Raw genomic sequence first — 13,531 nt, 5'->3', positions numbered from 1 at the left:
CAGTGACTCCATCCAGCCACCTCATTCTCTATCGTCCCCTTCTTCTATTGCCTCAATCTTTCCCAGCATAAGGCCCTTCTCCAGTGAGTCCTTCCTTCTCATTAGCTGGCCAAAGTATTTGAGTTTCAGCTTCAGGATATGGCCTTCTAAAGAGCAGTCGGGGTTAATCTCTTCTAGGACTGATCAGTTTGAATGCCTGCAGTCCAAGGGACTCGCAGGAGTCTTCTCCAGCACCATAGTTCAAAGGCCTCAATTCTTTGTTGCTCAGCTTTTCTTATGATCCAACTTTCACATCCACACATTGCAGCTGGGAAAACCATGGCCTTGACTATACACACTTTTGTTGACAGGGTGATGTCTCTGCTTTTTAGTATGCTGTCTAGATTTGCCATAGCTTTCCTCCCCAGGAGCAAGTGTCTTTTAATTTCTTGGCTGCAGTCCCCATCTGAGGTGATCTTGGAGCCCAGGAAAATAAAATCTGTCATTACCTCCATTTCTTCCCCATCTATTTTCCAGGAATTGAGAGGGCCGGATGCCATGATTTTGGTTTTCTTAATGTTGAGTTTCAAGCCAACTTTTGTACTGTATACTGTACCTACAAAATCATATTTGCTTTCTTGTCCTCATGTTTAAGCTCATCTTGCTTATTAACAGAATAATAGAGTTGGAAGGGATCTTGGAATCTTCTAGTTCAAATCCTTGCTTAGACAGGAAATCCTATACCAATTCAGACAAATGGTTGTCCAATCGCTTCTTAAAACCTTCCAGTGTTGGAGCACTCATAATTTCTGGAGGCAAGTCATTTCACCAATTAATTATTCTCACTGTCAGGAAATTTCTCCTAGTTCTAGGTTAGTTTTCTCCTTGATTAGTTTCTATCTATTGCTTATCATCCTGTCTTCTGGTGCTTTGGAGAATAGATTGACCTCCTCTTCATTGTGGTAGCCCCTCAAATATTGGAACATTGCTATCATATTACCCCTAGTCCTAATTCCTCATGCTCTGAGCAAAGTATACAGAAGTAAATCTATAACTTCATTTATACTTTATTATAAAAAGTATTATAGAACTTGAGGAGCTAATATTCCATGTTTCATTGAGTGTTGTTAATGAGCCTAACTGCTGCAATCCTCCTGCTTCTTTTAGAGCATTCATTTTTTCATCCTCTCAGGTTAGTTAAGCACAAATTTTTACTTAAAGCTCGTACCTAACAAAATATGCTTGCCAATGTCTTTCTGCCAAGCGTCCTTGACATTGCTTCCATCTTGTCTCCAGCTCAAGATTGAGGTAAGTTTAAATTGTTCATGAAGAAAGATTGTCCCCTCATTCTGACATTGACCAGTGTAGCCTCACTGTATATAAAATCCATTAAACTTTATCACTCGTTACCTTGGAAGGAAGTTGGTTGACTATAGTGACTTAAAACAGAAGCAATCAAGGAAGGGCAGGGATTGGCAATGAAGGCAGCAATTTTGGGTCCACTGTAGTTTTCTGCTGACCCAAATATGGATGGATATCACTTCAGTTCAGCTGTGGAGAAAGTCTCCCTTGAAACTCTACCACCAGCACTACCATCACCAAATTCCATTTGGCAAATTCTTGTCAGCTCTCTTTCTCTATTGATTCATTCCACAAAGATGAAATCAAACATCTACAAGCAGCTAATAGCTTTGCCTAGCATTTTAAAATTACAAGTGGCTTACTGAGCAAATGTAAACCTCCTATTATAGATCCCAGCAGACCACATTACCTTGTCACAGAGAAATAAATCTACCCTTTGTGACAAACCTTAAGTGCTGTGGTGGATTTCAGCCAGCTTTGGTCATTTTGAAGACATGGAAGAAAATCACTTCCATCCCTTATTTTGTTTTGCTTATTATGTAAAAGAACCCAGAGCTGAATTACCTCACATTGATCAGACTGTGACCTCCAGTGACCTTTGATTAAATTAAACATAGACTATTTTTAAAATGGGAAAGCCCTGGGACCACCCTTCATTCTTCCACATCAAAACTGTTGCATCTTCCAATGGCTGTCTCACAAATTTAACTAATAATTTTATATTCATTCCCCCCTTCCTGTCCTATGGACTATTTTTTCTACTAAGGTAACTTAGAGTCTGGATTATAGGCTTCACTGCTCCAAGCAAACCATAATTACAAAACAAATCCTAAAATCTATTACCTAATAATAATCAACTAGATGTTTCTCAAAGATGCTTTTTTCAAGAGGCAACTGGACTTTTTTGTTTTTTCTTTGAAGACGTTTACTTTTCATCCAAGAAGCTTCTTCAGCTCTGACTGGTGGTAGGGAATGGAAGGATTTATATTCCTTGCAGACGGCTGGTCATTTGCATGCTTTTAGAGAGACATCAAGGCCACTTGTAGGTTAACCTGTGTCCTCAGGGTCACCTGAATAGTGCAAATGGGTGTGGAGCATTCTTGGAACTGCTGAAAGGACTGTCTTGTAGACTGGAGATAGATGATGTCGTATTGCGAGAGGGCTGTTGCGAGAGGGCTGTTCAGTTTTGACATAGATGGCCTCTTTGACCCCTCTTTCAAATCAGTGGTCCTCTCTGTCCAAAATGTGGACTTTACTGTCTTCAAAAGAGTGGCCTTTGTCTTTTTAATGCAAATGGACTGCTGAATCTTGTCCTGATGGGTTTGTTCTCCTATGTTGTGCCATGAGTTTATGGAGTGGTTGTTTTGTTTCCTCAATGTACAGATCTGCATTGTTTCACTGCATTGTACTACATATATCACTGGGTGTTTTATCCTTGGGGTAGGCAAGCTTCTGCCTTAGTGTATTCTTGGGTTTAAAGTGTGCACGTGTGTTGTGTTGGCTGAAGATCCTCCTGAGCTTTTCAGATATTTCTGCAATGTATGGAATGAAAACATTTCTTCATTTATTGTTCTCTACTTTTTCTGTTACAGAGTAGCTCCTAATGAGTCTTTTTGGGGATTTGATGAAGGCCTACTTGGGATAGCCACACATTATGAGGGCTTCCTTGATGTGTTTTTTTGTTCTTTTTAACAAGGATGCAAATGACCAGCTGTCTGCAAGGAATATAAATCTTTCCATTCCCTACCAACCAGTCAAGGCTGAAGAAGCTTCTTGGATAAGAAGTGAAATGTCTTCAAAGAATAAATACGTAAGTCCAGTTGCCTCTTGAAAAAAGCACCTTTGGGAAACAATTATGAGATGAATGACTGAGAATCTCCATAGACAATCAACTAAATGTCAAATGGCTATTTAAATTGAAGGGTTTTCAGCATCTTCCTGAATGCCAAGAGCAAAGAAGCTATATGAATCTCTGGAGGGAATATATTCCATAACATTGAGGAACATAGATAGATAGATAGATAGATAGATAGATAGATAGATAGATAGATAGATAGATAGATAGATAGATAGATAGATAGATAGTAAAATCTATAATCGAAACTCCCAGACTACTTAAAGAACATTTCCTCTGGTTCTTGAAAAACAGTTTGAGCTGTGTGATTTAGTCTGCTGTTAACTGTTAAAAGCACAAGAACTGACTTGGCTGACTGCTTCTGATCAGTTGGCAATTTCAGGCCCTGTCCAGGTGATCCTTCCGCAGGTTAAAAAAAGATTTAAATGTTATTAGTGAGCTTAAGATCTGCCTCCTTCTCTGGTGTTCCATTTACTTCAATTATCTTTCATCATTCAGCATAAGGCAGAACTGCGCAGTTCTCACTATCAGGGCCAAAGTTGGAGGCATCTGGAAGTGCAGACCAGAAAGAGAAACTTAAGAGACCAAAATTATGTTAGAGTAAGAACAGCATAGCAGCAGCAACTGAGTTTAGTTAATAAAAGCTAAATAGAAATAAACAGCTCAGCTTTGCTCTTATCCATTACACTCATGTCATTTGCTTTTGTGAGTCAAGCTCAGAACTACACGCACGCTTTCAAGCAAAGCTTTCTTTTGTTATCCATCATTTCTCTGTATTTATGTAAACACCAACATGACTGTAAATAATCATCTGAAAAGAAATTACACCCAAGAGGCCACAGGATCATCCATTGTGCATAGTAATGAAGCTGTTCTGTGTTGTGAAATCTTTAAAAGTGGGATGAAAACAATATTGCTTATCCAGCTTATAAATACCACATGTTGTCAGTAATGTTTGAATATGCTCACAATTAGGTCTCCACATTATGGAGGTATTCATAAAATTAGAATAGCCTCCTGAACAAAGAAAGATCAAATGATTTTTAATTGTTAAGTTTAAATGAATTCAAATAAATAATGTGACCTAATCTTCCTCCTGTCTCTTTTCTGTCATTCTAGTAAACAGATAATAAGCAACTGAATTTCCCTTTGATCTACATCAAGGGCGTCAAATGCACAACGTAACATGACCGCGACGTATTGTGACTTTTTTGCCACTGCCAGCAATGGGGTGGGCACGGTTTTGCTATGATGCATCTGGCCCACGGGCCAGCAGTTTAACACCCCTGATCTACATGATAGTCTGGTTGGTAGGTATCTGCTAATTTAGTAGAAGAAACAAAACCTGTTTCTGAGTAATTTTCAGTGGACAGGGACATTCATAATAGTGAGACAGGTGCATTAGAAAGGGGCAGGGCTTTGAGCATTCACTTATGGCTGCCATCTTGACTTTTTCACACACACACACACACACACACACACACACACACACACACACACACACACACATCATGTAGATCATCATGGGGGAATGTTTATTTCCAATTTTTTAACCTAAACCTTTTGTGGAAATTGTGTAAGCTAGTGCAAATTAGATAAGGATTAGTATGTGAAAAGTAGTTCTAAAATTGCAAACAAGTTAAGTTGCTAAGTTCAGTCTTTATTTATTTATAAGAGGTATGTCTTTTCAACCTGTCTCTGCCTGCTGGATCTTCAGTTCTCATGAAAAACAAAATAAATCAGACAAACTCAAAATCATTCTATTCTATGCTAGTCATGACAGGCAGCCCAAATCTTATTGTAAATATCTGGAGGTTTGTTTTACAAACTGTTTATACTAAGCTATAGTTTGCTTAACCACAGCTGGTTTAATTGACTGAGCTCACACATGTTGTAAATCATGGTTTGCTAACCATAATGGTTATGTTATATCAAAAACTGTCAGATTCCAAATGCTGAATTACTTCAAGGCAGTTTCCTTTATTGTTCCTCACCTTTAAAATAAAGCAACTGCTTGCATCATTAAAGATACACTCTGAGAACTTCTAGGGAGGAGTTATCTTAGCCCCCTTCCTCCCAACCAAATTATCTAAATGTTGCTGTCTCTTCATACTCTGGAATGCAACTCCTCTTTTCTAGAATCCAGATTACACTCCACCATAACACCCAACCTCTATAGTAAAATAGAGTATAGTGAAATATATGAATCCAGTTAGACAGATTTCCAGGTATGGGAAGAACATGTCTGCAGAATTTGGTCAGAAAGCAATGAAAGAGGAGCTATCCATGCTGGATAAATTACCCAACAAACTGCTGCTTGATAGAATGAACTCAGAGCAGCAGATACCATATTTCACGAGATTAAAATATTTGAAGGTCTTTTACAGATAAACTCTTTCAAATAAATAGCAATACTAAAGAGAGTTGACTCATATCAAACAAAAGGGATATCCTTTACAAAGAGATAGCCATATTTGGAAGATGGAAATATATATTATAAAAAATGTGGAAAAGGTGACACTTTTGTTCTGTAAAATTATTCAAATTATTCAAATTTTTAATTATTTTACATAATCAGGTTTGCTCCTGATAAGGAAGGGCAAATAAAGCCTGGCGTTGTTCAATCATTGGAACACCTAATACTACATCTTTCACCCAGTGAAACAGATTGTAATTCAGAGAAAGAATTGCGTTCCTCCAAATGATCTTCAAGAAGATTGTTTTACTAGCTTTCAGAAAGCCACTAGAGTTATGCAAATCTACCATATAAGGGACATAAGACTTAAGAGGCACACTTTCTATGTGCCCCTCCTCTCTTAACTCTTCACTAATGGGGGGCTGTTGACATTTTTTTGCAAAGAACATGTGCTGGACAAGTCAATTCCACACAAAGAAGGCAATGAAACTAAGAGCCAAGTTAGAAAAACTGCAAAGCCATAATGTCTTGGTTTATTTTTGGCATAACAGGTTGTGTCAGCATGTCCAAATGTAGTTTCATCCACAACTTAACTATTTAAACAGGGAACAGATGCAAAGTTAATGTAAGAAAAAATTGGCCCATATGAAGCAACAGCCTGACTCCATAGCAGTATTCATCACAGCATCATTCCTTTTAGAGATGCCCTTCAAAATGTCTGGGAAATGTATTATCAACCTGATATATTATAATAGGATAGGATTAATTATATATTGTTATATTATTAAACCTTTTAATAATAGGATTACACAATACAATTATAAAAGTCATGTAGCTATAAGTCTCTGATACAGAAAATGCAAGAAGTTTGAGAGATAAGCAATAGAATATGCTGCTTTATCTCCTGCTTTGAGTGGGGTCAGGAGGCTCCCACTTACTACAGGTATTTGCTTAGCATATCATACAGAAAGTCAAAGCATATAATGTTTTAGTGTTAGGGCAGAAATGGAGAAACAATTTTCAATCTGTCATAAAGCTTTCTCATTAGATGACATGGGAATCTCTAACCCTGTCATAGAATTATTGAGAACCTAAAAAGGGACTTAAGGGGGGAAAAGTTAACATTGTCCTTAAATGTGGATGCAAGTGCAATAAAATAAATAATTAGCCCAGCACTATTGTTTCTAAAGGGAGATTCTTAAAGACTTAAAAGATATTGCATGACATAGCACATAAGCTTGCACAGCTTCTTGAAATTTCAGTCTTGTAGGCGTTTTTCCCTTCTATTATTTTCCAGCTTCAGTAACTTCTTTATTATTTATCTTACACTGCCATCTACAGCCCCTTTAAGATTATTTTTGTACTGTTTCAAAATCTTTATTCGCTTCTGCATCTAAAGGTTGCAGAAGGTTGTAAAAGTTGTAAAATCTTGCAAACTGATTGGGTAGTCAGTACCCATAAATCTAATTCAAAGGTTCAGGTCCTGTATCCGTATCTATTTACTCGTGCTTAGGTAGACTGTTCTAGTTACAAGCAAAGCCATTACTTTGCTACCTTTTGGTATAATTTGGCTGGATATTTATCAGCTGATAATTGCTGTATTGTTCAGTTAAGATTGTTGATGATAAATAAATTTTCATAATGAAATGCTACAGCTTTATGAAGTCCAGAAGTAAAAATTTTATTGATATATTTATTTTGAAATTTAATGTTCCTAAATTTAATTTAAAATGAATCTTCACCAGCCATAAGTAAAATGGATTTTATTTTAGCATCCTATGAAAAAACAAAATAATATGACCTCCCACACTGGAAGAAAGTATGCTTGGCTGTCTTTTTTATAACAAATTCCTTCCCTTTTTGAGTTGCTTATTCTGCTTTTTCAACTAAGAAACCTGTAATTCAAACAACATTTAAGCCAGAAATGACACACGCCAAGATATTAAGCCAGTGAATATAACTTTGTGTAACCTCATAAAATTTGGGTCTCTTGAACAGGGAAGACAAAGATAAAATATCTACATTTTTCTCTGTATTCATTTAAGGGCAAACAGCAAAATCTGATCTGGCTTGGTAAATCAAACTTTTAAAAATCTATAAACACCACAATTCTATAATCTGTTTATACAAAAGTCGTATTAGTATTTTCCTCAGACAAGGATGTTTTTCCTTTCCACTTGAAATAAAATGTTGAAGGGAAAATGCTTTTCTACTGCATTAATTTGATAAATAAATAAATTCAGAGTGATTCCTTGAATCATAAGCCACCTGTTAGCTGTATGGTACTTGAGAGCCCAATTAAATTAAAATCAAAACATTTAAAAATGAAATGCCTGAATATTGTAAGATTATTTTAATTTCATGAATGTTTGCAAGATTGTAAGGTTTGATTGCTAAAAGCCTGAGAAAGTAGGCAAATTAGCAACATTTCAGGCTGCTTAGTGGGATCAGAAGGTTAGGTTGGGCAGTGATACTTGTAGATCAGAAAGGCTGCTGAACTCTGGAAATCATATAGCCAGCTAATCAAACAGAATTAGGAGGCTCGTGGTTATTCAGGACAGGATAAATGCTCCCTTTGAATCTCTCAATTTTACCACTTAAGCCTGATCATATGCTGATATTGGCTTGGTATCAGCCATGATGGCTGCCAATAGCTCCATAAAAATCACTGAGAAGTGCAATTGGCCATCTTGTAATGCAATCTTAGGCAAAGCTCACTGATCATTCTTGTATTTTCATTCAACACAGGGATATTTACCAAACCCAGATATAAAGCAAATTTACTATTTTTCAAGAGTTTTCACCAACAAGAATCCCAAAGAAGAAATATATGACATTAGGTTTGCAACAGAAAGTGACAATGGAAGCATCTCTCTCTAAAGGACAGAATTAAAGAGAATAAACCCAGTGGATGACAGTAACCTTCAGAAGAAATTCTGTACTGAAATTCAGAAACAGTTTTTACCATCTGGCAGACGCAGCATGCTGTGAGCGAGATACCGCAGAATGGGAGACAAGAAAAATGATATATAAAGCACAAAGCCAATATAATTATAATCTTTTAAGAAAAAAGAAAAGTGTCATGGTAATTGGAGATTCATTACTATTCAGAACTGAAATAGTTTCATAGGCTTGTGAAGTATGCTCAGTGCTGGGAGCAAAGACCAAGGATATCTCAGAATACTTTCTAAGACTTATCTTAAGAAGCTGCAGTAATTGGAAGTTTGTTAAGATTGATTATCTGCCATTGAGCCACTGTTAACTCTCATTAATCCCACAGATTTTCTCCATGATGATTTATCCCTAGCCTGGTCTTCCAGGTCTTCTAATGGTAATCTCATTGCTGCTCTGGCTATATTTCTACCTTGCTGCTAGTTTTCCTCTATTTATCTTTTCTTCCACCTTTCCCAGCACTAGAGCCCTCTCCAGAGAGCTAGGCCTTTGTATAATGTATCTACTGTAGAGTAGGATAGTTTGAACCTGGTCATTTGTGCCTTGAGTGAGATCTCTGAATTGTTTTGATGATCCATTTGTTTTCTTAGATATTCTCAGGAACAAAGATAAGAAATATTGCTGTTTTTTCAAATGTACAAACCACCTTCAAACTCTTTTGCTAGCTCTTATGTCTCACACTACCTTGAATAATTTCAGCTTAATAACTCCCTAAAAAAAAGACTTCTTAAAAAATTACTATAAAATTAGCCATTCAAGTCATTCAAACTAAATAGGTGATTTCAGCTTTGACATTCCGTCTTGCTCAAAAGGTACCAGATTTTTCCAGTGCTCCTGATCTTGTCTTTTTTCAGATCTGACATATGCCTAAAAAAGTCTTTCTGCATGAAGACTGAGCATATGCAAATGTTCTATTCCTACATTAAGAATTTTTGAAAACACAGGTTCTCTTAATCACATGGATGAGTCATACACAACTAATTTGGAAGCACTGTTGCAAATTTTTTGCAGCACTTATGTAGGTAGCTAGAATGGGACCAACAGCAGAATCCCAATCTCCTTGAGTGCATCTGTTGAACATCAAATAATAGTAATTCTCTATCAATAGTTCTTCAGTTCTTTAGAGTTTGCAGTGAAATACCACAACTTTCAGCATAGTTTTGCATTGACATCAAATAAAAAGTTAAATCCTTTTCATGCTTTTCAAAGTCATCTAACAGAAAATAAAGCAGCGTTGTAATAAAAGTTGTACTTTTGCTTTCTAGGATTTAAGGTATTGTTTCAATTCCTGGATTCAACCAGGCTTCAGTTGGTAGGTGGAAATATTAGTATTTTAAATTACAATAAGGAGATTAAGAATTTTAAATCTAGAATATAGCTTTCCTGTCCAAAAATAGATGTACCGATAGCTATCCAACAGCTACATGCATGAATTCTTGTGAATAAAATTGCAACTACTTTGTAATAGAGAGGGATTAGAAAAGCAGAGAGAATGGGACAAGGCTCTCTGCTATCTTTACTTTCATTTTGTGGTGCATTGTGAATGAAATATGTGACTATTGGTGTACATTTTGGGAGCAAAGACTAAGTTTAAGGTTAGACTGATCACTGAAGGAAGAATAAAAGGAAAGAGTCTCCATGGAAAGTTTCTGCTTTGGTTTTAGGAAAGCTCGTAAGCAAGACACTAGCAGACACACTCCTTACTCAAAACGGGAAAATGGTGAAGTTCACACGGCTTTTTAAAAAATCACATGCCAGTTTTATCCAACCTTTCTTCCAACAAGCTCAGGACAACAGATAATTTTTCCTTTCCCCTCCACAAAATGATTATTTTTCACAAAAACCTGACAAGAAGAATAAGGATGGCAAAAGTCACTTATAAAGTGAGACTCATAATTCAATTGCAGATTTGAACTCAAGTCACCCAATCCTAATTAAATATTAATTGCTGATTTATAATTGTGTCCTTTTCCCTATATAAAAGGGCACTATAAGGCAGCTATATCTCTAAAATATTTAGTATAGTTAAAAGTGCAGAATTTAGTGGCCAACAGAGTGAAGGTTACTCATTTATTCATCAATGAAGCAAATTTAGATGGTTTCGGAAGGGGATTGGTCAAATTCATAGAGGCTATCAATTGCTTTTTGTTTTGATGACAGATTTCGATATCTGAAGCTCCAGCATACCTTAATGAAGAACTGCTAAGGAATAATTGCTGAGATGGTTTGCCAGTCTTCCAACCTTGCTGATGAGTTCTTTCTCATTGGTCAATGCAATGCTTCTTAACCTTGGCAACTTAAAGATGTGTGGACTTCAGCTTCCAAAATACTCCAGCCACCTGTTATGCTGGCTGGGGAAATCTAGGAGTTGGAGACCACACTTCTTCAGGCTGCCAAAACTGAGAAACACTGAACCAACGTATGGCACCAAAACCTGGATTAGATGGAGCTTTGGCCTCATCCAACAGGGCTCTGGTTTTTTGTTTTTAGGTACCAGTACTGATTGTCAATCATTTCTGAGCCTTGGTATTATCAGGTTATCTATCATGCCTTGAGTCTACAAACTGTCCTCTAATGTGCAGAAAGAACAAAACAAGGAACTTAGGACAGATGCAAAGAGGTCAGCACTAGTGGTGAAGCAGAATTGCATCCCACTATTTCTGTGGGAAACCGAATCCTGTATTTGCAAAGTATAGGAATGCCATTGTATCAATGCAGGATTTTTTTTAAAAAGAACTCAAGGACTATAACCTAATGTGCTAATGAAAGTTATGGTATCATTTTTATAATATAAAGTGACAGTATTAAAAGACACAGAATGATGTATTTGGATTCAACAGGAATTCAAGAAAGGATTAAATTAATTCAGCAGTATTTGGTCCTGGGAATATTGGATAATGCAAATATACCAATGTAACTTTTGTATGATTTTATTATAGTACAATATAATTACTGGTCAAGCTACAGGAGGGAAATGAAATATGAAACAGGGTCATTCCATCAGCCGGCTCCTTACTACGTATTGCATTCATTTATTATTTAAAAACTTGAAGAACCAATCCATAACTTTTTTTCTCTTTCATATGCCTCCCTCCTTTATCCCCTTTACGGAGAGGGTTATTTACTCTCCCACCCCAAATATTTAAGTTGCTTTGGATGACTTATTTGAAGCAAGAGTTCTAAACTTTTTCAGACCATAGAACATTTTTTTTAAAAAATGTCCTTAAACTCTTTGCAACAAAATGGCAGCTATGGTGCGCTTTTTGCAGTACAAATCCTGCCTTTTTCTCAATAGATGGCACTGGCTGTATCAATATCAACCATTTTTCCCCCCTTAATTTCTTAAATTCTTATAAAACCTAGGACTCTGAGGAATATTTTGAAAAAATTATTTATTTGAAGAATTAGTTTAAATGAGATTTCCATAGACAACCAAGTGAAAATATAAACATATTACCTTGTTATAATAAATCCCTTTCCAAAAACCAAGGAAATCAATGAATTTACATTATTACTATTAGAAAACATTAATACTGAGGAAAATCTTGGTCAACTTTGTCAGCCCACGCCATGAGTCCTCCTTTGATATCCTTTACTGAAATTAAGCCTACTTCATCATAAAGCAATTCCTGCAATATTCTCACTGCTTTCTGAGAGTCATTTCCTAATTTACAGACAACATAAATTGGAAATGCCACAGTGCCATCAGTCCTCTGCCTCTCTTCATGTATCTTCTGGTACAAAGACTTCAGACATTCTTCATCTTTTCTTTCTAGTTTATTTAAAGGCACCTGGAGGGATTTTGGCAAGCAACAGATCTCCACTTCGACTTGGGGACGAACATCCACCAGTACATGAGCAACCTGGTTGTCCAGAATCTTTCTGTATTCCTCTACAGAAACCCTCTCTTCACTAGACAATAAGCGCAACGTCCTACACTTATCGGTTGCTGAAGATCCACAGAACGTTTCATAATCCTGCAGGGTCGTCAGGGAGGGCCGGTCCCCACACACGGCGCACTTGGGATCCCTGGGCCTGAGCTTGATGTGGCGAAAGCGTCCTTCAAGGGCATCAAAGAGCAGCATCGACCGACTGAAGGAGGATCCTATCCCCGAAGCAATCTTGAGCACCTCCAGGGCCTGGAGGGAGCCGAGGACGCCGGGCACAACCCCCAAGACCCCGCCGTCGGCGCAGTTAGTGACCGTCTCAGGAGGAGGGGGCTTTGGGAAGAGGCACCGGTAACAGGGCCCCCCTTGGAAGTTGTATACAGTCAACTGACCCTCCAAGCGCAAGGCGCTGGCGGACACCAAGGGCTTGCCAGCTAGCACACAGGCATCGTTGACCAGATAGCGGGTCGGCACGTTGTCGGAGCAGTCGGCCACGATGTCGTAGGCCCCGACCAGCTCCAGGGCGGTGGCGGGGCTCAGCGCCAGCTCGTAAGCTTCGTACCGCCCGGCGGAATTCAGCTCTTTCAGTGCGGAGGCTGCCGAGTGCGCTTTGGAGTGGCCCAGACGGCTTTCCCGGTGCAACACCTGCCTGTGCAGGTTATTCAGTTCCACCACGTCGTGGTCCACCAGCCCCAGGCGTCCCACGCCCGCAGCGGCCAGGTACTGCGCCAGCGGGCAGCCCAGCCCTCCGCAGCCCACCACCAGCACCGCGCACGAGGAGAGCCGCAGCTGCCCGCGCACACCCAGCTCCGGCAGCACTAGCTGCCGCGAGTAGCGCTGGATATCCAGCCGGCTCAGTCCCGCCCGGAGAGGGGGAGGCTCCGGCATGTCGCCGACGCCGCTTCGGTCATCCGCCAAGTCCTCCTGGCGGGGAAGCCGAGCGGCCTCAACACCTTCCATCACCTCAGATTTTTTCCTCTGCCAGGAGGTCAGCGAGGGACGCTCCGCTCCTTCCGCTTCCGATGCTGCGAGAGACACCGCCCCGTGGACACGCCCCCTCTTCCCCGCCGATTCTCTGGT

At 38.7% G+C, this 13,531-nt stretch overlaps 1 protein-coding gene and 1 long non-coding RNA gene across 2 annotated transcripts in view; both read right to left on the bottom strand.

Annotated features, from left to right (window-relative positions):
• Positions 1–3,403: 3,403 nt before the first annotated feature.
• LOC120308790 overlaps positions 3,404–13,531 on the bottom strand; it is a 36,994-nt gene continuing 26,866 nt past the window's right edge. Inside the window, exon 5 of the long non-coding RNA XR_005556933.1 lies at positions 3,404–3,745. This is a non-coding gene — a long non-coding RNA (uncharacterized LOC120308790). The remainder of the gene's footprint in view (positions 3,746–13,531) is intronic.
• On the bottom strand, positions 11,940–13,486 carry MOCS3 (molybdenum cofactor synthesis 3). Its single transcript, XM_039345269.1, has one exon. It carries the CDS (start codon positions 13,409–13,411, stop codon positions 12,092–12,094), a length of 1,320 nt encoding a protein of 439 aa, XP_039201203.1. The 5' UTR covers positions 13,412–13,486; the 3' UTR covers positions 11,940–12,091.

This window comes from Crotalus tigris, unplaced genomic scaffold (assembly GCF_016545835.1).
Source record: "Crotalus tigris isolate CLP2741 ecotype Arizona unplaced genomic scaffold, ASM1654583v1 scf7180000017947.1575755, whole genome shotgun sequence".
NCBI classification, from domain to species: Eukaryota; Metazoa; Chordata; class Lepidosauria; order Squamata; family Viperidae; genus Crotalus; species Crotalus tigris.
The sequence above is the reverse complement of the archived record's forward strand: the minus strand, read 5'-3'. Positions and strand labels throughout refer to the sequence as shown.